Here is a 27856-nt window from a genome sequence, read left to right on the forward strand (position 1 = left end):
CACCACTGACGCACAAGAATTATACAAGTGAACTGAGAAAATTCAAACAGTGGTGTATCTCTCCCCCCCCCCCCCCCCCCAAGGCCAAAGGATGTGTCACATTTGTGTTCCTTTTAAGGGTGTGCCAAATTACTGTAACAGGTTCCTGCCAAACCTGGCTACTGTACTCCACCTTGAACTCATTACTACAGATTGGGAAGAAATAGCAATAGACAAAGCAGTGTGAGATGGCTTTCCAAAAAGGTAAATTAAATGGTGACATCAGACACAGTATTGACACATTAATGACCGACAGCCTCATGAAGCTTGTGATGCCTCGGCTTGTGGTATAGGTGTGGCTATGTCACGTGTTAAATGATGAGAGTGAACGCTCCATAGTCTTTGCATCACGTTCCCTTACCGCTGCAGAGAAAAATTATGCACAAATTGAGAGACAGGCCTTGAGTATGGCTTGGGATGTAAAACATTTCAACCAGTACTTGTATGGAGAGACTATCCTCGTTACTGATCAAACACTAGGGCCCATTTTCATTCCATGGAAGGGCCTTCCACTAACAGCAGCAGCACAAATGCAGAGATGGGCTTTATTTCTTGGAGCTCACAATTACAAGATAAAATTCAGAGGATGACTAATTGTGGAAATGCTGATAGAATGTCCCATTTACCCTTAGAAAAGGAAAGAACTAAAAATCCTAAAGTGGACACTGAGGTATTCTCCCCAATGCAAATCGAAAGTCTCCCTATTATGTCAGTGATGATCCAGAGGGAAGCCAGAGAAGACCCCACACTTGTCTCAGGTCTACATGGTCACACAAAACAGCCAGTTCCCCCATTTTTACCAGTACCACAATGAACTAGCCCCTGGCGGAGGTTGCCTTGTGGGGAAATCGAGAATTGTTGTACCATTCAGGCTGAGACCTAGTGTTGGAAGAGCTACATGCATGATCAAAATGAAAGCATTGGCTCAAAGCTTTGCCTTGTGACCTGGGGTACATCAGCAGATCGAGTAGCCTGTCATACACTGTCCGTAATGCCAACACATCCCAAGGATGCCAAAAGTAACACCTCTCCATCCCTGGGAATGGTCAGCATTGACCTATTGACCTGGGGGAGGATTCATGTGGATTTTTCCAGACCGTTCATGGGCACTAATTTCTTGGTAGTAGTGAATGCAGCTACAAAGTGGCCAGAAGAGTTCCCAACAGCCTCCACTACAGCTTCACACACTGTTGAAGTGTTGAGAAGTCTCTTCAAGGACTGGTGTTCCAGAACATTCCAGTCAGTGACAATGGTCCACAGTTTGCTGCAGAACAGTTTCAGTCATTCCTGAAAATGAATGGAATAAGACATTACGTCTGCACGATACCACCCAGCTACAAGTGGCTTGGTGGAAAGGTTTGCCCATAGTGGAAAGAATGCACTGTGAGAATGTCAGCAGAGAACACCACACTGAATCAGAAACAAGAGAAAATCTGCAGATGCTGAAAAATCAACACAACACACAGACACAAAGTGCTGGAGGAACTCGGCATCTATGGAAAATAGTACAGTCGACGTTTCAGGCTGAGGTGCTTGGAGAGAAAACCACAATGAGGAATAGATTTAAAACTTGGGGGAGGGGAGAGAGAAACACAAAGTGGTAGGTGAGAACAGGAGGGAGACAGATGAATAAAAGAGGTGGAAAGTTGATTGGTGAAAGAGATACAAGGCTGGGGGTGGGGGGAGGCTGACAGGAGAGGACAGAAGGCCATGGAAGAAAGTGGGGGAGGGGGAGGAGCATCAGAAAGAGGCAATGAGAGAGGGAAAGGGGATGGGGAATGCCCTGCATCTACAAGACTTCAGGTCACAATGCAAATATGCCAGGTCATACAGGCAGTCCAAATGCTCATCTCCTAAAGGGATGTTACAGGCTTTTGATTGCAGTGATCATTTATCAGAAAAGTAAGATTAAAAAGTAGTTAGTAGTTTTGTTTGCTACCAGCAAGTCATCACTGTGTTCCACCAACGCCATCTTAAACCAGAAGACGTGCCGTAATGTACCCATTAACACAAGTGCATGCCTGACTGAAGTAAAATGAAGTACACATGTTTTTCCCCAGGCTCCCATGTTTTTCTTTTGACTAGTTCTGGAGTTACAAAACACAAGACACTCCACTATCAGCTCTGGTACTCTGGCTCCAATCCCCCTGCAACTCTAGTTTAAACCCCACCCCCAGGCAGCACCAACAAACCTGGTTGGACTTGTTTTGTATTTCAAGGGCCCTATCACTGGCATCCTTAGTCCTACACCAGCCTTTACCTTTTCCCATCCTCCCCAACATGTAGGCCAGTGACTGCACATTTTGGCTAGCACCTGTGCTCATGTAACCTGCAAAGGAGTATTCATACAATTACATTAATTATCCTTCTGCCCAAAGTTTGAATCACTTCGACGGTTACATCAGATTTTCAAGAATCATTCCAGATTGGTACATTAAAAATGTCTGGTGTTTGGCACTTACTGGGACTAATGCTTCGCTTGATGGGGGAGGGGCTTCGGCTCTGGGACGACTGAAAAAAAAGCACAAGAAATGTTGGTTCCTGCTCTTGTAAAATAATTGCACTCCTACCTCATGCGCTGGGAACTGGTTTAGAAATGCTGGGTCCTTCAGCAGCTTCTGACACCGAGACAGGATGGTTTACACAATATAAACAGGTCTTAACGGAGCTCATTTCAAATTATTAATTGGTCAGCCAGATCATGTTAATCCAATCTTATTATTGATGTTACATCCATTTTGATATGGATGAGCCCAATGGAGGTTTGCAGACATGGTACATTGTTAAGACTACCATACTGTGCTGTAATGTTCTATGGATACCACAATTCCCAACATACTGTCCATTTCCCTCCACTGATGCTGCCTGACTCAACCAGTTTCTCTCTCTCCTTTGATTCCCCTGTTGAATCGTGTGGTTCCTGTTCTCTTGGTAACAATCCTGCACTGCAATTTTAGCAGTGGTTGGCAGCCTTGGTTCAGAGTTTTGTAAAAATTATTTGTATTTATATATTTTTCAAAAAAATCTTAATTGGCAAGTTAGGTTTTCTCCCTCATTCAGAGGAAACTGCAAACTATTAACAGAAATTTAATACATAACTATTGCACATAGAGGGAAGAACAATTAAAAAGAGGTTGCAGTTCCATTTCCTTCAAAGCAGATGAACATTGTTTTTAAAGAGGTCTCGGAGCAGACTGCATGCACGCAATATCGCCAGATAATAGAAAACTCACAAAGTTGCTTCATTTTCAATGTTCTGTAAATAATTGAGATGAAGATTTTTAACTAAGCAATGTTTGTATTTGTTGTAGTTTCAGCTGGAAACTGAGCCAACATAGAATAGTTCAAGGGAGAGAATGCCAGACAAAGCAACAAAAGGCTTGCTTGAAATATCACAGGCTCACGATTCTGGTTTTGCATTGAAGTAGTCCCCAGTTCTTGCACTGCAGAGCAGAGCACCCTGACCAGGCTAATTGTGAGTGACTGGCCATCTGTACTTGCTCCCCGCACAGATTACAGATTCAGTCAAAAATAATGGAGTAACTATCCATTTGCTCCAGCAAAAACTGGGATAAGGAAACAAGGTGTAAGAAACACATACAACTATGCATTAACTATATTTATTAAGACTTTGGTTAAAGCCTGTGCATTTGAAGTATACTTGGAGTCACATTGTAAAAGTAACTTACCAGGCCACGGGCTGGACTGGTGGAACGAGAATGAACTGGACTAGAGCTCCTGCTTCGGCTTTTACTGGGCGCCCACTGAATAAATAAAAATACAGAATGATTATCAATGGGGGGGGGGGGAGACACTTGCCATACATTTGAACTAATACTATCATTCTACAACATCCAACTACAATTCAGTAAAGCTTCTAAACAAATTAGATCAATGCCATTGAAATGTTAGCATGAAAGAGAAGGCAAGACTGAAGGAGTGAACTTCCCTTCAAAGTATTCTTCCAATATATAGAAAGTAATAATAGTCAGGATTTTCTTTTAAATAAGTGAGGTCTCTCTTGCCATCATTACGCTTTGAATCCAGGATCTGCTCTACTCAGATAGTAGTGACCGTAACTTTAGAACAACCTGAATAGCTGATAGCATTTCAAAGCCCCAGTAACTCATGCCAAAGATTAGGAATGCAGTGAACTCGCCACAGTTGGCTGAGTTATAGCAAAAGACAAAATGTTTATTAAAAAGTCAATTTTATTTTTAATTAAATGTACAGCACATGAAGTCCACATCTGCTCTTCAGGATCAGATTATGGGTAAGAAGCAAACAAACATCAGGTTTAATTTATTTAGAAAGAAAGCAATGATAATTGAATCCAGTTACTTGCTACCAAGATAATGGAAAAATGTGGAGTTAATAAGGAACAAGATGGCAGCACATTTGCCTTTTACAAAATATCAGTCTGGATGTTGTCTACAACCTTACCCATTTGAGTGTATTGATTGGCAATGAATCATCAGTTTGGGTCATTCCAACCAGATTTAGCAGCTGATGGCTGGAAACTCTCAGGTAATAAACCCTGAAAGTCATCTTGCACTATAAGCTTTACATAAAAAGAAGCTGCAAATATTTACTTAAGCAGAGTCTGCAACAACAATCTATAGCCCTTTCTTGTCCTTCACCAAGTAAATGCTCTACTTACCAGAGCGCCCCTCTTTGCGAATGCTTCTCCCTTAGCAACAACAGTGTCATTTTCTACCAGGGCTGGCCAGATGTGATAAACCACCAGGGGTGCAGTGAAATCAGAGTCATAGCTGCGGCGATACCTGGGAGGGGCAAGAAAAACTGTTCTTACCTGGGAGGGGCAAGAAATGTATCGCATGCGGGAAAGCAAGCACAGATAACAGTCACGCGAGGGGTGATGACAGGAAGGACCACACCCAGCAGGAATATAAACCAACAACAACATTCACAATGTGACTCAGGAGAAGAGACTTCACATAATTATTTTCATATTGAGATCAGTATATTTTGTTGCAGAAGCAGGATCAATCATCCAGAGGGTGAACCCACAGAAAGCATCTGGCCTGGATGGGGTCCCTGGCTGTGTTGCTAGATCCTGTGCAGATCAGCTGGTGGGGACATTTCTGATATTTTTAACCCTCGCTGCTTCAGTCAGTGGCTCCCACCTGCATTAAGACCAACTTCACAGTACCCAAGGAACACAAGATAATATACCTACCACCTAATGGCTGAGAGTCACCATCACGAAGTGCTTTGAGGGGATGATCAAGGCATTCATTAACTCCTGCCTCCCAGACAACCTCGACCCACTCCAATTTGTCCTCTGGCAAAACAGAACTATGCTGGAGCAAACACGAGGAAATCTGCAGATGCTGGAAATTCAAACAACACACACAAAATGCTGGTAGAACACAGCAGGCTAGGCAGCATCTATAGGGAGAAGCGCTGTCGACGTTTTGGGCCAAGACCCTTCGTCAGGACTATGCTGGACCTCATTTCCCTAGCCCTACTCTCATTTCTAGAGCACGTGAACAGTAAAGACACCTACATTAGAGTATTCCTTATTGATTACAGCTCTGCCTTAAATACTATACCTCCTGGAAAACAACTCCACACACATGGGAGTGAAGACGCCCCTTTGCAACTTGATCTTTGACTTCCTAAACAACCAACTACAAAGAGCAAAGCTAGCCAGTAACACCTCCACCGTAATTATTCTCAATGCTGATGCCCCTCAAGGCTGTCACCTCAAGACTGGCCAAGAAAGCTTACCAGTGCCTCTGCAGCTAAAGATGTCTGGCATGTCCCCTTTGACCCTCACCATGCACCATGGAAAGCACCTTGTCCAGATACATTGTGGCTAGGTATAGCAACTACTCTGATGTGACTGCAGAGAGCTGGATATGCCTCAGCACATCACAGAAACCAGCTTGACCTCCATGGACTCGACACTTCTCACTGCCTCAGTAAAGCAGCCAACATAATTAAAGATCCCCACCCACCCCAGACATTTTCTCTTCTCTTTCCTCCCATCACACAGAATATTCTAAAGCCTGAAAGCATATGTCACCAGGCTCAGAGATAACTTGTATCTGGCTGTTACACAACTATTGAACTGTTATAAACCTTATGATATGATTGACCCTTCACTTCAGTCTACCTTATTATGACCTTGTACCTTTGCCTACCTGCACTCTGTACAGTAACACTTCATTCTGCACCTCATTGGTGTTTTACCTTAGCTACCTCAATGCACTATTGCAGGATTTGCAGCACCTGGTGACACTGATCTGTCTCAGATGGCGATGTCATAACTTCTTTCAAGAGAGATATCAGACCCTGAGGGTGTACCAGGCAGTGCCAACCAACTGGTGGGAATGTTCAAGGACATTGTCACACTCTCACTGCTGCAGTCGGAGGTTCCCAACTGCTTCAAAAGAGCAGCAGTCCCCAAGAACAGGGTGAGCTTCTGCAATGACCATCGCCCAGATACATTTACACCTGCAGTGACCAAGTGCTTTAAGAGGTTGGTCAGATCCAGAATCAACTCCTGCTCAAGAACCTGGTCCCACTGCAATGTGCCCATCACCTCAATAGGTCTACAGCAGATACAATCTCACTGGTTCTCTACTCAGCCTTGGACCACCTAGATAATAGCAGCACCTACATCAGGCTTTGCTTATTGATTACAGCTCAGCATTCAACATAATCATAGCCACAGTACTAATCAACAAGTTCCAAAACCTGGGCCTCTCCATCTCCCTCTGCAAATGGATCCTTCACTTCCTCATTGGGACACCAGTCAGTGCAGATCAGAAATAATATTCCCTCCTCACTGAAAATCAAAACTGGCACAGCTCAAGGATGTGTGCTTAGCCCACTGCACTTCTCTCTACACCCATGAATCTGGCTAGGCACAGCACAAACACCATCTATAAATTTGCCAATGACATAGCTATTGTTGGCAGAAGGTGACAAGGTATCACAACATCTACCTTGTACTCAATATCTGTAACACCAAGGCATTGATTGTGGACTTCAGGAAGGGGTAGTAGAAGAAACACACCAGTCCTCATCAAGAGATCAGCAATAGAAAGAGCGAGCAGGTTCAGCTCCTGCGTGTCAACATCTCTGTAATTGCATCACATAGTGGGTACAGGACAGACCTTCAGAGGAGGAAGAGCAGCAGCTATATTTCACTAGGAGTTTGAGGAGATCTGTTATGTCACCAAAGACTCTCACAAATTTCTACAGATGCACTGTGAAAAGCATTGTAACTGGTTGCATCACCATCTGGAATGGTTAGGCCACTGCACAGGATTGGAAAAGTGCAGAAAATTATACACCCAGCCAGCTCCAACATGGGCACTAGACGCCACAGCATCCAGGACATCTTCAAAGGAAATACCTCAAAAAAAATTATTTTTTTTTTTAAAAAAGGCAGCAACTATCATTAAGGACCCCCATCACCTAAGGCATGTTGTCTTCTCATTGGTATCATCAAGGTGGTGGTACAGGAGCATGAAAACACCGTCAGTATTTTAGGAACAGCTCCCACCGCCCCCCCCCTCCCCCCAGCCATCAGATTTTCGAATGGACAATGTCCACTACCCTACTATCTTTCCACTACTTATTTAATATGTTTCTTACTGTAATTTTGTGCATGTATTGCACTCTACTGCAAAACAAATTCCGCGACATATGCTAGATATATCAAACCAGATTCTGAAATTTGACCAGTATCTACAGAATACAAGACAAGCATTCACTGTGCATCAGTACATGTGAAAATAATAAACCAACTTATCCATTTCTATGAGGCATAGCTATAACAAGGTTTCAAAGTATATGGACCCAAGTTGTTTGATGAGGTTAATACAGCTTAACCATTAGAATCTGAGCCAAACAGCATGAAAGCTCCAAGGCTCAATGTCTCCATGCTGACTAATGTGCCTCTCTTTTCTATCCATGTATCTTTCCAGATAGCTTTTAAATTAAATTTTATAATTGTGCCTGCCTCCAGCAATTCCTTCTACAAATCACTCCCTGTATGAAAAGGCTGCCTCACAGGTCCCCTTTAAATACGTACCCCCACCCCACCCCACCCCCAAACACCTCAAATTCAGGTTCTGTAGATTTAGACTTCCCTACCCTGGGAAAAAGACTGGCCTTTCACCTTTTCTACGCACATCATGATTTTATACAGCTCTACAAGTTCGCTCCTCAGCATCCTACACTCCAGAAAACTCATCCCAAGCCTGTATAGTCTTGCCTCAAGACCACAGGACATAGGAGAATTAAGCCATTCAGTCCACTCCACCATTTCATCATGGCTGATCCTGGACCCCATTCAACCCATACACCTGCTCTCTCCCCACATCTTTTGCTGCCCCGACCAACCAGGAATCTATTAACTTCCGCTTTGAATATACCCACGGACCTGGCCTTCACCGCAGTCTGTGGCAGAGCATTTCATAGATTTGTCACTCTTTGGCCAAATAAAATTCCTCCTTACTTCTGTTCTAAAAGGTCACCCCTCAGCTTTGAGCTTGTACAGTCTAGTTCTGGATACCTCCACCAGCAGGAACATCCTCTCCACTTCCCACGTATCTAGTGCTTTCAACATTCGGTAGGTTTTAGTGAGATCCCCACGCATTCCAAATTCCAGTGAGTACAGGCCCAAAGCTGCCAAATGCTCCTCTTATGTTAAATCCTTCATGCCCAGAATAATCCTTGTGAACCTCCTCTGGACCCTCTCTCCAAAGAGAATACATTCTTTCTGAGGCAAGGGGCCCCAAAACTGTTGACAATACTCCAAGTGCGGCCTGACTAGTGTCTTATAAAGCTTCAACATTATGTCCTTGCTTTTATAGTCTATTCCCCTCGAAATAAATGGCAACATTGCATTTGCCTTCTTTACCACAGACTCAACCTGTGAATTAACCTTCTGGGAGCCTTACACAAGGACTCCCAAGTCCCCTTGCACCTCTGACATTTGAACCTTCTCCCCATTTTGAAAATAGTCTGCACTATTGTTCCTTTTACCAAAATGCATTATCATTTATTTCCCAACACCGTATTCCATCTGACACTTTTTTGCCCATTCTTCTAATTTGTCCAAGTCCTGTTACAATCACATTGCTTCCTCAGCACTACCATCCCCTCCATCTATCTTTGTATCATCTGCAAACTTTGTCAACAATTCCATTATCTAAATCATTGACAAGCAATGTGAAAAGTAGCGGTCCGAATACTTGGCCCCTGAGGAACACCACTAGTCACTAGCAGACAACCTGAAAAGATCCCCTTTATTTCCATTCACTACCTTCTGCCTGTCAGTCATTCCTCTATCCATGCCAGTATCTTTCCTATAATGGCACATGATTTTATTGTTAAGCAGCCTTGTGTGGCACCTTATCAAAATGCCTTCTGAAAATCCAAGTAAATGACATCCACAGCCTCTCTTTTGTCCCTCTTTACAGAGATCATGCTGACCTCGACTTATTTTATGTTTAGTCTCCAAGTACCCCAACACTTCATCCTTAATGGACTCCAACACTTTCTCAACCACTGAGGTTAGGCGAGATTTCCTCTTGTCTTCTTCCCTTCTTGAAGGGTGGAGTGACATTTGCAATTTTCCATTCCTCCAGGACCATGCCAGAATCAAGTGATTCTTGAAAGATCGTGATCAATGCATCCATTATTCCTTCAGCAACCTCTCAGGACTCTGGGATGTAGTCCATCTGGTCCAGGTGACTTATCCACCTTTAGACCTTTCAGTTTCCTTTGTAATAGCAATGGCACTCAACTCCTGCTCCCTGACACTCACAGATCTCTGACATACAGTTAATGGCTTCCACAGTAAAGACTTAAGCAAAGTACTTAAGTACTTTGTCCCTTTTCTTGTCCCTTTTCTTTGTCCCCATTACTTCCTCACCAGTACCACTTTCCAGTGGTCCAATATCAACTCTCACCTCCCTTTTATTCTTTACACAACTGAAAAAAGCTTATAACTGAAGCCCTCCTGTCCTGGTGAGATTTTTGTGAATCCTTTCTTTAGCTAGCTGACAGGAACTGCAAACTATACTGCACGTGTGATCTAAACAACAAATTGTGTGCTGTATGCAATGCCCAACAAACGAGCAGGAGGTGCACAACCCTGGAGTTCTACCGTACCAGGTTCAGGAACAGCTACTTCCCTTGAACTAAACTGCACAAATCAGTAGAGCAGCACTAAGACCACACTGCACTGCAATGGAATTAGATTTCTTTGTTCTAATTTATGCACAATTTGTGCTTTTTCATGTGCAAGACATGTATCTGATGCCATGTGCCTATGAGGCTGCTGCAAACAAGTTTTCATTGCACCTGTACGTAAGTGAAATTGTAAATATGGCAGTAAACTTGACTTTGACATTGAAGTCAACTGTGTCAAATGCTTTCTTCACTTTTCTGCCTACTTGTGTCACCATCTTTAGGAAAGAATGCATCGTATGCCTAGATCTCTCTGTTCCAGGGACATTTACCGTACAAGTCCTGCCATGGTTTAACTTGGACAAGTGCAAAGTGCTGATTTTTACTAAGTTAAATTCCATCTGCCCTTCCTTGGGCCCCTTTCCCAGTAAACTTATAACCTTCTTCACTGTCCATTATATCAACAATGTTGGTGTCATCTGCACACATACTATCCATGATAATTACATTCTCATCCAAACAGCAGATGCAGAACACAACTGGTCACAGTTCTGCAGTCTGAAAAACAGCCCTCCACTACCACCCTCATTCATTTCACCAAACCAAACTTCATCCAGTTATCTAGCTCTATATGGATTCCATTTAATCTTAAGCAACACTTGGGGTCAGAGTCCATAGGACACTCAAGGCTGCTGCGCAGGTTGACTCTGCAGTTAAGAAACCATACGATGCATTGGCCTTCATCAATCATGGGATTGAGTTTAGGAGCCGAGAGGTAATGTTGCAGCTATATAGGACCCTGGTCAGACCCCACTTAGAGTACTGTGCTCAGTTCTGGTTGCCTCACTATAGGATGGATATGGAAAAAATAGAAATGGTGCAGAGGCGATTTACAAGGATGTTGCCTGGATTGGGGAGGATGCCTTATGAGAATAGGTTGAGTGAACTCTGCCTTTTCTTCTTGGAGCAATGGAGGATGAGTGGTGACTGATAGAGGTGTACAAGATAATGAGAGGCATTGATCGTGTGGATACGCTTTTCCCAGGGCTGAAATGACAAGCACGAGAGGGCATAGTTTTAAGGTGCTTGGAAGTTGGTACAGAGATGTCAGGGGTAAGTTTTTTTTAAAAAATAAAACGCAGAGTAGCGAGTGCGTAGAATGGGCTGCTAGTGACGGTGGTGGAGGCGGATACAATAGGGTCTTTTAAGAGACTCCTGGACAGGTATACGGAGCTCAGAAAAACAGAGGGCTATGGGTAACCCTAGGTAATTCCTAAGGTAAGGACATGTTCAGCACAGCTTTGTGGGCCAAAGGGTCTGTATTGTGCTGTGGGTTTTCTATGTAACACACAAACTGCTGGATGAACTCATCGGCTAAGGCAACATCTATGGAAATTAATAAACAGTTGATGTTTCAGGCTGAGACCCTTTTTCAGGACTGAAAAGGAAGAGGGAAGGAAGCTAGATGGAAAGTGATAGGAGAAGCCACTCATGGGACAGTGATCTATTTCTGTACTTTTGAAATAGAGTATCAAACTTGCTAATGTAAGTCATAGCTGAGGCACTCAAGGGTAATTCAATAAACACAAGAAGAAAAAAGGAACAGAAGAATGTGCTGACAGGATTAGATATAAGCAAACACTGTGGGTGGAGATTCCTGTAGAGCACAACCACTGGTCTGGACAGATGGCATGACAGAAACAGACTCAATGTTCAGCACAGAAACAGGCCATTATGTGAATGGATTTCAAACACTCTCAGCTAATCATTGTCAGAGTTGAGGAAGCTTTGAGAGATTTGCTGAGCAGTGCTTTTAGATAACAAAGGAGATCCTGCACATACTGGAAATCCAGTTAAAATGCCAGAGGAAGTCTGCAGGTCAGATAGCATCAATGGAGGAATGGGGCCAACGATTCAGGCCAAGACCCTTCATCAGGATAGAGAGTCTCTGCTGAAACATCAATTCTTTATTCCACGCCCCCCCCCCCACCCCCAACAGATGCTGCCTGGCCTGCTGAGTTTCTCCTGCCTCGTGTGCATGTTACTAATGCTTTTAGATTTTGTTCATTTCTCCCATTACTATCTGTATCCAATTTTAGGTGAACAGTCAGTTTTATAATTTAATGAATTCAACAGCAAAAGACTTGCTTTTGCATAATGTTTGTAATATCAAAATCTGAGTAAGATTTACACTTATAAGACATTGTGATATAGAAGCAGAATTAGGCCATTTTGCCCAAGTTTGCTCTGATTTCGTGATGACTGATCCATTTCCCTCTCAGCCCCAGTCTACTGTCTTCTCCCCGTAACCCTTCATGTCCTGACTAATCAAGAACCTATCAACCTCTGTCTTATATATGTGCAATGACTGGCCTCCACAGCCACCTGTGGCAATGAATTCAGCACTCAGACTAAAGAAATTACTCTTTATCCCTGTTCTAAATGGATACCCTCCATTCTGAGGTTGTGCCTTCTAGTCCTAGACTCCCCACATCCAATCTATCAAGACCTTTCAATAGGTTTTGATGATATCCCTACAATACTACTCTACTACAATACGGATTCTGTAATGTTATGGTATAATCTGTTTTAGCAGCTTATAGAACTGTCTTTTTGCATCATTACAAAATGATAGTTAGATTCTCTGTTTACTCTATTTTAATAACAAACTAGTAAAAGTTGGGAAATCAAATTGATGAGCTCATACTCATATGGAATTTTCTCATCTGTTTTTGCATAGTGGTTACAAATTTTAAGCAAATAGGTTAACACTTGTGTTATAACAGAACATAAAGGCTAGTTAAATCCACAAAGCTTGTGACTACTCTTAACATTGATAATGATTTCTAGCTTAAAAGGTCAACTGGGATACCAACAGTGATTAATTAGTTTGTTTAAAAGGCATCACTGATTATCCTGCAATTTTAAACAAATAAAAAGATGCCCAAGGAATATTGCAGTAAGGCTGTATTGACGATTATTAATTCATAAAATATCAGAAATAAAGTTTAAGACCGATTGTTGCCATCAGCAAGTTAGTCGGTATTCTCAGCTGAATTAATTTAGCACAAGTAATGACAGAATAGCCAGAAAATGGTAGCGAACAAAACCACGAGTTCTCTCTCTCTCTCTCTTTTTTTATAACAGCATCACAAATAAAAGAAAAAGATGTTTTTACTTCTAGGTCCTTTTCCTCCCAAAAATTGGGGCATCTTTCTTGAGTTATGAATCTTCAATGGCTCTCAATAAATAGGACACCTCTAGTTTGATATGTTGGCTTTGCTTAAACAACTCCAGAATGTTCTGAAATGCTTTATAAGCAAAATGTGGCCAATATTATAATGAGAAAACTGAAAGCCAATTTGGGCTATTCAGCATGTTTTTGCCAGGTGCAGAGGCAATACCAGTATTCTTCACTGATGATTTGAGCAATGGTCATACCATTATGTTTGCAATTTCCACATGTACACTGATCAAACACATCTTTACCTACAACACTAAACAAGCAGAAATATCCTCCAGCTGAATACTGGAAACATAGCTGATCTGTGCAAGTGGTCATTATTTCTCCCTCTTCACAGCACCTGTCCCAACTGAAACAGGTTTGATGTCGGACGTCAGCCAAGCTGTGTTTCTGATCCTGCAAATATCCATTAACATTGTTATTTTCTGCAAGCTCTAACTCTGCCTGCATTACTGAAACAACAAATAATGCTGATAGACTCCAAACCACTGCTCATTCTACTTTGCAGAAACTCGGACAGCAGATTTTCAGATGATCCATTGTATAAACTCACATCAAGGCTATTTCACCCATCACTCATTATCCCATAAACTTAATGGCCTCCAAGTGAAGCACCATCTCAACTTTTAAACTTCAGTTTTCAAATGGTCTCAGCCCTTCCTCATCTCTATAACCTCAAGTACTGTTTGAGTGCCTGCCCTTTATTCGTTCCGAGTTCTTGCTCCACCATCACCAGTTTGATTGTCAACTGGGGCAGCATGGTAGTGTGGAACACAACACTTTGTAGCACAGCAATTACTAAACTGGGGTTTCAATTCCTGCTGCTACCTGTAAGGAGTCTGTACATTCACCCTGCATGGGCTTGCTCTGGGTGTTTTGGTTTCCACCCACACCCTACGGTTAGGGTTAGTGAGTATGTTTGCTCTGGATGTTTTGGTTTCCGCCCACACCCTACAGTTAGGGTTAGTGGGTATGTTTGCTCTGGGTGTTTTGGTTTCCGCCCACACCCTACGGTTAGGGTTAGTGGGTATGTTTGCTCTAGGTGTTTTGGTTTCCGCCCACACCCTACGGTTAGGGTTAGTGAGTATGTTTGCTCTGGGTGTTTTGGTTTCCGCCCACACCCTACGGTTAGGGTTAGTGGGTATGTTTGCTCTGGGTGTTTTGGTTTCCGCCCACACCCTACGGTTAGGGTTAGTGGGTATGTTTGCTCTGGGTGTTTTGGTTTCCGCCCACACCCTACGGTTAGGGTTAGTGGGTATGTTTGCTCTGGGTGTTTTGGTTTCCGCCCACACCCTACGGTTAGGGTTAGTGGGTATGTTTGCTCTGGGTGTTTTGGTTTCCGCCCACACCCTACGGTTAGGGTTAGTGGGTATGTTTGCTCTGGAAGCATAGCAACACCTGTGGGCTGTCCAGCACAATCTCCACTGACTTGATCCAAATGAAGCATTTCACTGTACCAATAATAAATAAAGTTAGCTTTTATCGTTAAACTATCACCAAGCTGAAGGATTCTTTCACGGACACCTAACATAAGTAACTTTCTGCTCCTTCAGTTCTAGCTCTGAACAAATCTGTCCTACTACTTCCTTAAATAGATAGATGTGAATTTTAAATTTGGCAACACTCCCATGAATTACTTTGGGATGATTTGCTACACTAAAAGCACTAAGCAGAATTTGTTGCTGTTGATACAATGGAAGGCACTCTTACTTATTCTCATTGAAGAGTTCACCATCCGCCGTGAAGGCTATGTCAAGTGGGGGCTCCAGGGTCTGCATGGCAAAGGCTACACGGCAAATTTCACGGATAAAACTGCTGATCAATATAAAGTCAACTTCGGGCGGCATCGAGATCTTTGGATGGACGCTAATGCTACGGATCACATCCTGTTGAAATACAAGTTGATCTTTTTAAATGGGCTATCCTGTAGTGGAACATGTCCAATCCACTATATAATAAAAAAAATCCCACAGGTTACTGATGAATTATTCACCTCATATCAAAACATTGACTGACTTGCCAACAGTCAAATGGTATCGGCTAGCTTGTAGTTTGGGGGGGGGGGGGGGGGGAATCATTGAAATGAGTGAAATTAAAATTAGCAATAAATTAATGGAAATATTTTAGTGGCCATCTCAAAGAGTTAGTGAAAACTTATTTAAAATGCAGTGCGTACTCCAATATCTAAAATTTATTCATAGATGAAAAAACATCTTAGCTTAAAGAGGGCAATCTGCCAGCATTTGGTCCTGACTTAGATTATCATAAAACAATGTTAATATGGTTTTGTAAATGGTGACAATAAAGTACGCATGTGGTTATAGTATACAGTACAATAATAACTCTCACCCAGAAGTTAATCTCACCACAACATATGGAATAGTATAGTTATACATAACAGCGAATTAAATTATTGGAGAATGGGGAGCCAGTCTCCTAGTATGGCAGCAAATTTAGGTGTTCCTGAGTGCCCACCTGCTTTCTATTACCTAGAATACCTCTTCAAAATTGAAGAGGCATCACATGTGATAGAACGCAGGTGGGAACTGCCCATTTCCATGGTTTCAGCACTCGATTTTGATCAGGAAGAGAAAAGAGCTTACTGCCAGGGTATTAGAACACATTATTCCATGTAGCAGCAGTTGCTGGCCACCCTTGGCTTGGAGTGCTGCCTCCCCCTGGACCAAGTTTGATCCAACACCGTAACCTGATCCTTTAATTGATTTGTTTTACCTGCTCTCCTTCAGTTTCCCACTGACTGCACACAGATGACGCCCATCCACTCATGATCTCGGTGGACCTTCCAGTACAAATATGATTCAAAGCCCAATTCAAGCTCTAATTACAACCTTTTAGTCAGGCACTTTCCCAAGCCCATTTTCTGGATGTCTTGCCCATTCCTGGAGATGCAAGAATGCGAACTATCAAATGGCAACACTGAGTACACTGCAGATGCTGGGGTCAAAGCAACACACACAACTAGCTGGATGAACTCAGCAGGTCGGGCAGCATCCGTGGAAACAGGCAGTCAACATTTTGGGCTGAGACCCTTCGTCAGGACTGAAGAGGAAGGGGCAGGGGGCCTATAAAGAAGGTTGGGGAGGGTGGGAAAGAGAAGGCTGGTAGGTGCCAGGTGTAAAACCAATCAGAGGAAAGATCAAGGGGTGGTGGGAGGGGAAGCAGGGAGGGGATAGACAGGAATGGTGAAGGAATGTAAGGGGAAAGCATTATGGGTAGTAGAAGGCAGAATCATGAGGGAGGTGATAGACAGCTAGAAGAGGAGGCAGAGTGAAAGTGGGATGGGTGAAGGGAGAGGGAGGGAATTACCAGAAGTTGGAGAATTCGATGTTCATACCAAGGGGCTGGAGGCTACCCAGACGGTATATGAGGTGTTGCTCCTCCAGTCTGAGTTTGACCTCATCATGGCAGTAGAGGAGGATCAGGACTCGCCGATGTAGAGGAGGCCACACCAGGAGCACCGGATGCAATAGATGACCCCAACAGACTCACGAGTGAAGTGTTGCCTCACCTGGAAGGACTGTTTGGGGCCCTATATGGTGGTAAGAGAGGAGGTGTAGGGACAGGTGTAGCACTTACGCTTGCAGGGGTAAGTGCCAGGTGGAGAACTCACAGATTGGGGGACCGCTTCGTCGAGCACCTCCACTCCGTCCGCCACAACAGACAGGATCTCCCGGTTGCCACCCACTTCAACTCTGCTTCACATTCCCATTCGGATATGTCCATACATGGCCTCCTCTACTGTCATGATGAGGCCAAACTCAGACTGGAGGAGCAACACCTCATATACCGTCTGGGTAGTCTCCAGCCCCTTGGTATGAACATCGAATTCTCCAACTTCTGGTAATTTCCCCCCCTCTCCCTTCCCCCATTCCAGTTTCACTCTGCCTCCTCCTCCAGCTGCCTATCACCTCTCTCATGATTCTGCCTTCTTCTACTACCCATAGTGCTTTCCCCTTACATTCATTCTTCACCTTTCCTGCCTATCCCCCTCCCTGCTTCCCCTCCCCCCCACCCCTTGATCTTTCCTCTTACTGGTTTTCACCTGGCACCTACCAGCCTTCCCACCCTCCCCCCCAACTTCTTTATAGGGCTCCTGCCCCCTCCCTCTTCAGTCCTGACGAAGGGTCTCGGCCCGAAACGTTGACTGCTCATTTCTACAAATGGCAACACTGATACTTTGGGCTCAGACACTGAACAATTTTGTGCACTGAACACTAATGTCAAAATATAACGTATACTACACAATCAGTCTTTAGTGCACCATTAAAAATACAGATGGATTCCTAGGCCACTAAACTATTTTAATACTAAATATAGTCCTGATGAATGGTCCTCCGCCTGAAACATCTACTTTGTTCCTCTCCTTAGATGCGGCCTGACCTGAAGAGTTCCTCCAGCATTGTGTGTGTTACTATTTTAACACTGTTTTGAGTGCCCAGTAAAACTAACATTTGGTCTTCTCATTTCTGATGAGATAGTTAACATCTTTTAAGTTATTGAATGGAAACACTGGCTCTGTGTAGGCATTTAATGTACACAAATTATCTATTTCTTCCTCTTGTTTTTGCTCACTAATCATTTTGATGTTTTAAACTATGATGTGGCAAGATCAGCATTGCATGAATAAGTATGTTTCTGCAAATTCTGAAGTTTCTCTAATCCACATGAATTTTAATATTACACAATATTAAACAAATTGGGTGAAAGGTTCAGAAATTCTGGGGGGCTTTCTTCAGCATAGTTGGTATAAATTACTGAACTTATATAAAGAAAGATGTACAACTAGAAATGGAATTAGCAATAAATACAGGAACTGACACATTCTTTATAGATACATACATCAATGCTGGACTGGGACATCATAGAGATCCTGATTGCGAATGATGTAATCCATCACGTTGTCATCTAGCGACTCTGGGCCACGGTGCGATGGTGACAGCATTTTCCGTACCCGCAGCTTGAATTGTCGGAACGCTGTTTTTGCTGCCTGAAAAGCCTCCTAAAGTCAATGGGAGCAGAAGCATTCAGTTTAGACACAATTTTGCTGGTACTGTCTGATCATTTCCATCTTTGACATGTCAGCTCCTACAGGCCTGAACCCCTCTCCCTAGTTATTAGCATTATCGTCATCGGGAGAGAGGTGGTCGAAACAAAAACAGGAAGTGCTGGAAATAGTCAGCACGTGGGAGGAGAAACCTGTTAATTGTTCTGGTCAGTGACTCCTTGTCAGAAGTGACAAGGAGAATAAACTCAGTTTGCAAAGCTGCAGGGAGGTGTGGGAGGAGGCAAGCCTCTGAAAGGAGAAAACCAGAGTAACCATGGCGATAAGCTGCAAAGTGGTCTGGTTATTGAGTGAATGGGAACAGGTAGTAAGAATACAAACAAAGGAATGTAGTAGTGAACCGACCTACACGGAATAAGACCTGGAAGACATTCGGGCTTGAGCTGTTTAGGAGGCAGATAACGCTCTTGTCGCTAAACTGCCAGGCAATAACCATCTTTCAGTACAGAGTCTAAACAGCTACCCATAATGCTCAATGGCATTATCATCATAGAGTTGCTCCCAACAACATCCCGGGAAGATTAACAATGAGACTTAACTGGTGCAGCCATTGAGCTACTGTGGTTCGAAGAGCAGGGCATCCCAGAGTGGTACACCTCTTGACACCAAGGCCTTTCCAGCATCTACAGAGTGGTGGAACACTCCCCACTTTCTTGAAGAACAGCAGTACCAAAAATATGAAAGAAGTTTGACATCATTCAGGGCGGTGCAGGTCATTTGATCGGCCCTCAGTCTCACCAAATTCCCTCACTATCAATTGACCATGGATACACTGTATACCATCTACAAAATGTACTTCTGGTGCCCACCCAGGATACCCTTTCAGTTCCTCCCAATTCTTCTGCCTCCAGGACATTCCACACCAAACTGTACACACAATCTTACGACCATAAGATATAGGAGCAGTAGACCATTTGGCCCATCGAGTCTGCTCTGCCATTCATCCTGGAACTGTATCACCAGAAAATGCCAACATTTAGACGCTTTCCCCACTGAACATCCCTGTGGGAGTACCTTCACCAGATGGATGATGGAGGTTTAACAAGGAAACTCATCTACAGCTACAAAAGCAGAATTGGAGGCAATGAATGCTGACTTTTTCAGCAAAGTCTAGATTCCCAAACCTGAATATACATTTAAAAAAATTGCATTTGAGAAATTTATCTTTGTCACCCAACAACATTGCCTAAAAACATCCTCTGATTATCTACTTATTCATTCTGTGATTTTTTTTCCTCTCTGTACACATGCAATCATGAAAAGTACAGAGACAAGAATATCTGAGATTTAGATTTCTGACTTTGGTTGGTTTGATAGGAGAGCAACTGCTTCTATTTGGACAAATTGATTTGCTGATTAATTCAGTATGACTTACCATTTAACATTTCTACCCCAACTAGCATTTTCCCCAGGTTTATAAAGGTCAGGACAATGCTGTACTGAGGCAGCTTTCTGGCAACCAGAAAATTAGATTGACCCATGTGAATTAGTTAATTCACAGGCTGAGACTGTGGTAAAGAAGGCAAATGCAATGTTGGCATTCATTTCAAGGAGAATAGAATATAAAAACGAGGAGGTAATGCTGAACCTTTATAAATCAGGCCGCACTGCAAGTATTGTCAACAGTTTTGGGCCCCATAATCACAGAAAAGATGTATTGTCATTGGAGAGGCTGAGCTTCACGAGGATTATTCTGGGAATGAAGAGGTTAATATATGAAGAGTATTTGGCAGCTTTGGCCCTGTATTCACTGGAATTTAGAAGACTACGTGGGGATTTCATTGAAACCTACCGTATGTTAAGACGGTAAGATGGTAGTGCGATATCGATACGCAGCAGCCTCTCCGGACTCTGGATTGTGGATTACCAAACGTTATGTGGTTTTTCTTGTGTGGTCTGTTTTGTGCTTTTTCGTGATATCATTCCGGAGAACGTTGTCTCATTTTTTAACTGCATTGTATTTGTGGTTTATAAATGACAATAAACTGAATCTGAATCTGAATGTTGAAAGGACTAGATAAGATGGATGCGAGAGGATGTTCCCTCTGGTGGATGTTTCCAGAACTGGAAGGTACAGCTTCAAACTTGAGGGGAGCCCTTTTGGCTAAAAAAAAATTCTCCTTCCTTCTGTTCCAAAGAGTGGGGAATCTGTGGAATGCTCTGCCACAGCCTGTGGTGGAGGCCAAGCCATGGGCACGTTTAAAGCAAAACTTGATGGATTCCAGATTGATCAGGGCATCCAGGGATATGGTGAGAGGGCAGATGAATGGGATCTGGGATCAGCCATAATGAAGTGACGGAATGGACTCGATGGGCTGAATGGCCTATTCTACTCCTATGTCTAATGACTTTGTGGTCTTTAGCAGACCATTCCATATCCTGACCTCCCTCTTGTTCCTATTAATTTCCCCACTCACTTTAAAATTATGCCCTCTAGTTCTCATTTGCTAAGCATTAAAATTAGATTTTTAGAGTTGGTATAACCAAAATCCCTTCCAAGTACTGACGAAGCATCACTGAACCGAAATATTGACTGATTTCTCTTTCCACAGATGCTGTTTGACTAGCCAAGCCCTTCCTGCATCCCTTCTCGATAGTGCATCTTGTTTTAAACAAGCGCTCAAGTGTCTGCAATTACAAAATCTTCAAACGTTGGCTTAGGTTCAGCACTAGCGGGAAGCTGTAGATTTGGCACAGCTTGAAAAGAATTACCAGTTGCAGAATGAAACAGACATCCTGTCATGCTAGGATAGAATTTTACAGAGCAAGAGTCTCTGAACATACACTTAAAAGGCAGTGGGAACAGATACTTTGAAGGCCAATAGCAGGAGTTGGACTCAGACGACCTGGATGCATTGCCACACGAATAGCAGTCTACTCATGCAAGCAACTACTACATGATTAGTTAGGGTCCACAAGTGTTTCTTCAGCTGCATTGACATCATTTGGCACCGCTCAAGTTCATTACAATCTCACCTACCAACAATCCTCATCACTCAGAGCCCAGACTTAAAACTGAAGTGTTCCAGTACCCTCTCGCTTCCATCAAGAGTCACAAACATGCATCCCTACCAGCTTGCACAAAGGTCATTTTGACAGCTTCAACTCACATACACTGGCAGTGATAATCACACGGAAACTGGTGCCCTCCACTACCATTGCTCCGTGTATCTGACAGCAGCTCAGGGAAATCTGCACGTTAGTAGTTTAACCTGCAGCCGCCGTCACTAATACCCTTTCTCCACACTTCAGGAGTCCACTTCGCAGCCTCTCCAAGGGAATCGGAGGAATGAGACTGGTGCAAATTTCAGTTTAAACAAATCCCTTGGTAAATCCCTGAAAACTGTAGACTTGATAGTAATTGAGTACTAAACCATTATTGCCTAAAAAGGCAGCATCATTCAAAAAAAAAGGGATTAAAAAATATTGTCATGAACATTACAACATTTAAAAGGATTTTAACTGCCTGTATTTTTAGAATACTATTTGGGCAGTTCAGGATGAAGATGACAGTAATGATGAAGGCACTGACACCAGGATCTCTCGCCGGTAGCCACTAACTCGGGTACTGCTTTAGGATGTATTTAGTTTAGAGGACCATTTGAGACGGCAGAGGGGTGGAGCTACTGTCCCATAGCTCTAGTGACCAGAGTTCAATCCTGACCACTGGTGCTATTTGTGTGGAGTCCCCAAATTCATCTTGTAACTGGATGGGTCTCCCCCAGGTGTCCCGGATTCCTCCCACATCCCAGGTGCAGGTTGAAGTATCCCGGGGGGGGGGGGGAGGGGGGGGGGAAGCGGGGATGCCAATATGGAGAGCACCAAACAGATTAGTGTAATGAGTATGAATGGGTGCCCAATGATCAGCGTGGACTTGGGGTCAGAGGAGTGGTTCTGTGCTGTTGATAGCAGAGCGCCAGCACAGCTCTCGCTGGGAGGACGCAGATGTGCAACTGCGATCCGAGTCGCTTGGTGAACTGCCAAGCCTGTGAGCCAGTCTACGGTTCGCTCCGAGGACCGAGGAGGTGGTTACCAGCCCGGGGCGGCCTGGAGTCTGCCATTCACGCTGCAGTGGTGCCGCGGAGAGCCAGCCAGCGTCAGAGCAGCAAGGGGAATGCCACCGGTCAGGGTGGGGACGGAGTTTGGTGCAGACATCCTGGGCCAAAGGGCCTGTTCCTGTGGTGTACTGTTTTCATTCCACAGCAACAGAGAAAGAACTCAGTATGAATGGAGTGAAATAGACAGATGGTGTCTTGGGTCGAAAACCTTTATCTGGACTGAAGAAAGAGGGAGGCAGTCAGTATAAATAGAAGAGGGAGAAGGGATGATGGAGGAACTAGCGAGTGATGGGTGGATACAGGTGAGGGGATTAAATAGGCAAATGAGGGAGGGAGTGATGTGAGAGGAATGATGATGATGGAATCTAATAAGAGAACGGTGGAGTGTGGAGTAAAGGGAGAGAGGAGGGGAGGGGTCCAGTGGGTGGATGAAGGGATGCAGCAAGATCAGGAGGAGAAAGAAAAAAAATAGGGGCCAATTCCTATTTATTGGGACTGGCGAGGGTGAGGCATTGCCTTTGGAGAGTGGTAATGACTACAGTAACCCATTATCTGTTAGAAAGGCATATTTTCACTCTCACTACCCCTTGCCTTTGCCCAGTAACCAGCCCAGAGGCCTGCAACATTCATACTGGAAGGTGCCAGCCAGTGCTAGGGCTTTATAATCAAATGTTGCCCTATGATGCCATGTGCTTCCTCCCACATGCTGACTGGCAAGTTGCTGATGGCTGTAAACGGCCTCTAGTGCAAGTGGAAGAACCAGAGAGCAGTCAATAGACACACGAGGGAATAGGCTACACAGCAATGGGTGGGGGGGGGGGGGAAAGAGTGGGACAACGCTTAACTAGCAGCCCGTGGTCACAAACCTTCTGGATTTGGGCACCAACCTAGTACCCATTGTGCAATGCTTTGCGGTCAGCGACAAGCTATGCGGTGGGAAAGAAGAGTCAACTCCTGCTCTCTACCAAATGAAAGTGGAGAGCATTTAGCTGTCTTTGAATGAGGCTTATAAATAACGTCCTTTATGCAATTGCGAGTGGATGGCAAGGGGCAATCTGGAAGGTGTTGTCACAAGAGGTTCTGCAGATGCTGAAAGTCTGGAGTAATACACACCAGTTACTGAAGGAACTGTCTTGTGAGCATATTCAGCTTTAGCCTGGAAACCGTCAGGTACAAACTGATGGGTTGTTCCTGTCGTGCCAGACAGCCAGTACCAATTTGACCCTCGCTCTGTTGCGAGGTTGCAGTTGTACCTGCAGAGGGCGGCAGCTTTCAGTGAGAACATCCTTAAACATTGTTCAAGAACTGCCGGCTGGATATAGCAAGGAGCAGAGAGTTCTCCTTTTAACAGCCTCCTGACCAGTGTCCCAGTCCTGCTCTGTCGCACGGCAAATGCCAACTAACACTGCGGAAGCGTCTCCAGTCAGAAGTCAACGCAATTTCCTTGAGCAGCAGTCAACTTCAACCAGCTCCAGCAGGTCCCAAACATTCGCAAGTACAGCTGTAATAACAAGCAATTTAACCAGCAACTAGTTTGTGAGTAATGGCTAAGCCATGGGAGAACCCATGGTGGGAGTTACCTCACTGATTATATGCACGTACTCAGCGACGTGGGCTTCTCAGGCTGAGCCGGCATTTAGTCGCCCCTCACCGGCTGCCCTTAGGACGGCAGCGGTGAATCGCTGCAGTCCGCGAGGTGCTGTTAGAGAAAAGTTGCAGGACCCGAACGTAGCGAAGGTGAAGGAATGTATAGCCAACTCTTGCTTAAGACAGGACCATTGGACTCAAGTAGCAGCATGGGTGTTAAGTTAGCATTGCATACTGGGCCACACCATGATCCGCCTACTCTGCATAGTTCCAACAAGCTTTCAGCACCTAAAAACCACCTCACTCAGCAATGTTATGACAAAAGCCAATTTGACCTCTCAATTCAAACATATCCAAAAAAACTTCACTCCAGAGATTCCCCTTGCCGTTCTGCACTACCCTTGGTCTTTACTTTAAAGAATAGATCATTTATACTATTTCTCCTGGATATACTCTTGCTAATGTAACATCTGTTCCTGATCTCTAACCATCAAAACCACAATAGTTCCCTTACGGAGCTGAGGTTGTGAATACCGCCCGCAGGAACCAGAATCAGATTATGGTCTGCACTGCCATCTAGTGCTCATCATTGATGCAGACATGCTAACATTTCACCTGCAAATCTGCTGGGGTCGTCCACTGTGTCCAGTGCTCCTGGTGTCACCTCCTCTACATTGGTGAGACCCATCAAATTGGGGGACCACTTCATCGAGCACCTCTGCTCCATCTGCCACAAGTAGGATCTCCTGGTAGCCAAACAATTTAATTCCCTTTCTCATGTGTCAGAACATGGCTTCCTCCTGTGCCAATTTGAGGCCACCCTCAGAGTGGAGGAGCAACACCTGATATTCCATCTGGATGGCCTCCAACCTGACGGCATGAATAGCAATTTCTCCTTGGAGTAAAAAAATTTTCACCCTCCCCCCCCCCCCCCCCCCCCACTCTGACCCTTTACCTCTTCACACTTGCCTATTATTTTCCCCAGGTCCCCTCCTCCTTCCCATTCTCCTATGGCCCATTCTCCTCTCCCATCAGATTCCTTCCTCTCCAGCCCTTTACCTTCACCCATCACCTTCCAGCCAGCCTCCTTCCCCTCCCCCAACCTTGTTATTCTGGTACCTTCCCCTTTCCTTCCCAGTCCTGCAGGAGGGCTTCGGCCTGAAGCACCGACCGTCTATTCATTTCCATAGATGCTGCCTGACCTGCTGGGTTCCTTCAGCATTTTGTGTGTGTTGCCTTAGAAGCTGCATCACTCCAGTAGACTGAGACCTAAACATTTGCTCCAATATAATGGATGTTTTAAGGACTCTGGTAAACTCCCTTTTAAAGTAGTTAGTTAGCTGGTGAGCAAACAGTTTATAATACAAGGCACAACCAAGATTGATAAAGAGGACTGATGAAAAAAAAAGCATCTAATTGCATCTTAACTTTGTGCCTTATTGGTTTGTAGACATCAAGTGGTGATTCAATTTATAAACACTGTGCTGGTGAGATTTCTGGGACGCACTCAGTAAAGGCAAAACCCAAAAGAACAGAATGCATTTTCAGAGACTCCAGCACCCACACCCTCCCCCATGCCCAGCATAGGGGTTTAATAGAATTTGCATAGCTTTTAATCACAACATACTAAAATCAGTAATAACTTTTATGGTCAATACATGATGGCTTCCACCTTATGTTACATCATCCTATCTGCACATCTGGCCTTTCTCCCTCATATCTGTCCAGTTTCCCCTTAGAGTCAAGTTTTGCATCCAGTTCAGAAATAATCTCCACAATCAAACTGCTGACAAAAATTTTGGAAATCTTCTGGGAATTTATTGTGACAATCCTACAATGTTATGGTGCTGTATAGTGGGAAGTTCAAACACATGCCCAATTATGAAGTCTACTATCCCTCAGACCAAAGGTTCCCAACCTGGGGTCCATGGACCTCTTGCTTAGTTGTATTGATTCATGGCATTAAAAAGTTGGGAACCCCTGCCTTAGGCACTTTCATCCACAGGAAAAGTCCAATTATATACTCTCTGCTGGTATATGCAGACTCACAGTTCTTATCATTCTTCTAACTTCCCCACCCCCATTATTTTTGTAGACACACATCATAGAGGCCTGAAGAATAACTAGTACCTAGTGTGGTCTAATCAAGGTTAGAAATTTAACACAACAATTTCTGCATTGGCTCATTTTCATTCATTAATAAGCAATTGTACTTCAATTGCACACAACTTTGTAAAACGCCATTTGCTAAAGGCCCTGCAGATCTAAAGTCGTTTTGGATTAAGGCTCGTAGGTCAGAATGGGAAACAACATGATCCCCAGGCCATGAGACTACTGAACTCCCTGTCACTACCCAGGTCTCATCACTCATGAACTGCCGGTAGCATTACACCACTTATTTTTGACTTGTAAAAGTACCTTACACTAAATGTCAAATCTTCTGGAATATATTTTATTAATTTATTTGTGAAAATATTACTTTGTTGTGTGGGAGTTATATGTACCGATGTGTGTACCTTGGTCCAGAGGAATAGTTTCATTTTGGGGAATACATGTATATAGTTGAATGACAATAAACTTGAACTTGATTTTTATTGTAACAGGGATATGAATCTATGCATATCCCTAGATCCCAATGTGATCCACTTTTATTTTAAAGGAACTGTCAGCTTGCTCATTAAATTTCTGCCAGTGCAGTGACTGAACATCTATCTACAACTGACTGGAATAAGAAATTCTTTTCCTGTGGAAAAAAAAGTCTCTTCAAACTTTAGTTCAAATCAGATAGTCCACCTTGTGCTGCCTGGTATTTTGTTATAATGAATGGACAGAAGTCAGTTCATGTTCTTTTCAGAGCTTTGACCAGCTGGTCACTGAAATGAATGACAATTCACAGTTTTACACACCTCAGAAACAAAGCTGCATTTAATTCAAATCCCTAAAAGTTGGGTTGTCATCAAAAACACTTCTAGATCTGCAGGGCTGTAACAAAATACCCGACTATATTGCAATGTGTCACTCAGCTATGATTCTACTTACTGCTGTTGCAATGAATATTATTCGCTGTACCATCTCTAGATCATCAACATAACGCCTCAGGAGATTTTGTGCATTCAGACGCTCATTGGCATAAATGTCATTGAAGTGTGATATCAGTCGTACTTGGCGCGAAGCATTAGTCAGTTTACCGTAAGTTGGAGAGGAACGGGTCACAGATGGAAAAGAGATCGGAGAACGCCGTCCTGGGATCCTTTAAAACAAGGAACCAAATCAATTACAATTCCCCAAAAACTGCAATAGTCAAACATTTAGCTGGGCTTTGGAGTTAATAAATATACCTGTTACATTATAAAATATACTTTATTCTCTTGGCAGTTCTAGCTTTCAAGGGAATGGGCAAGCACAAGACCGAAAGAAATATTAGACAACCTGGTGACCTGTAACATTTATCAACATTCTGAGTTTCCAACACAAGAATTGGCACAGGTTTAAAATGTGCATTAAGATTGAGATCATGTTATTTCTACTTCCTCTTGTTATTTCTTGGGGAGTATTTTCTCTGAATGCAATGTGAAATAAAATTGTAAACTCCTCATAAAGAAGAGATTCATGGTTTCACTACAAAGCACAGAGAGGAAATCTTTCTCCCTTGATGATTTGACAGTCTGC

The 27856-nt window shown here is 43.6% G+C and overlaps 1 protein-coding gene across 1 annotated transcript in view; it reads right to left on the reverse strand.

Moving 5' to 3' along the window:
- The window catches only part of spata18 (spermatogenesis associated 18), a 61008-nt gene that overhangs the window by 13980 nt on the left and 19172 nt on the right, over nucleotides 1-27856 (reverse strand). The window contains 7 exon segments of the mRNA XM_073064678.1: nucleotides 2502-2550; nucleotides 3729-3803; nucleotides 4700-4823; nucleotides 15170-15345; nucleotides 18320-18334; nucleotides 18336-18479; nucleotides 27227-27437. Of these exon segments, the coding sequence (XP_072920779.1) occupies nucleotides 2502-2550; nucleotides 3729-3803; nucleotides 4700-4823; nucleotides 15170-15345; nucleotides 18320-18334; nucleotides 18336-18479; nucleotides 27227-27437 (794 nt within the window).

Source organism: Hemitrygon akajei, chromosome 13 (assembly GCF_048418815.1).
Source record: "Hemitrygon akajei chromosome 13, sHemAka1.3, whole genome shotgun sequence".
Taxonomy (NCBI): domain Eukaryota; kingdom Metazoa; phylum Chordata; class Chondrichthyes; order Myliobatiformes; family Dasyatidae; genus Hemitrygon; species Hemitrygon akajei.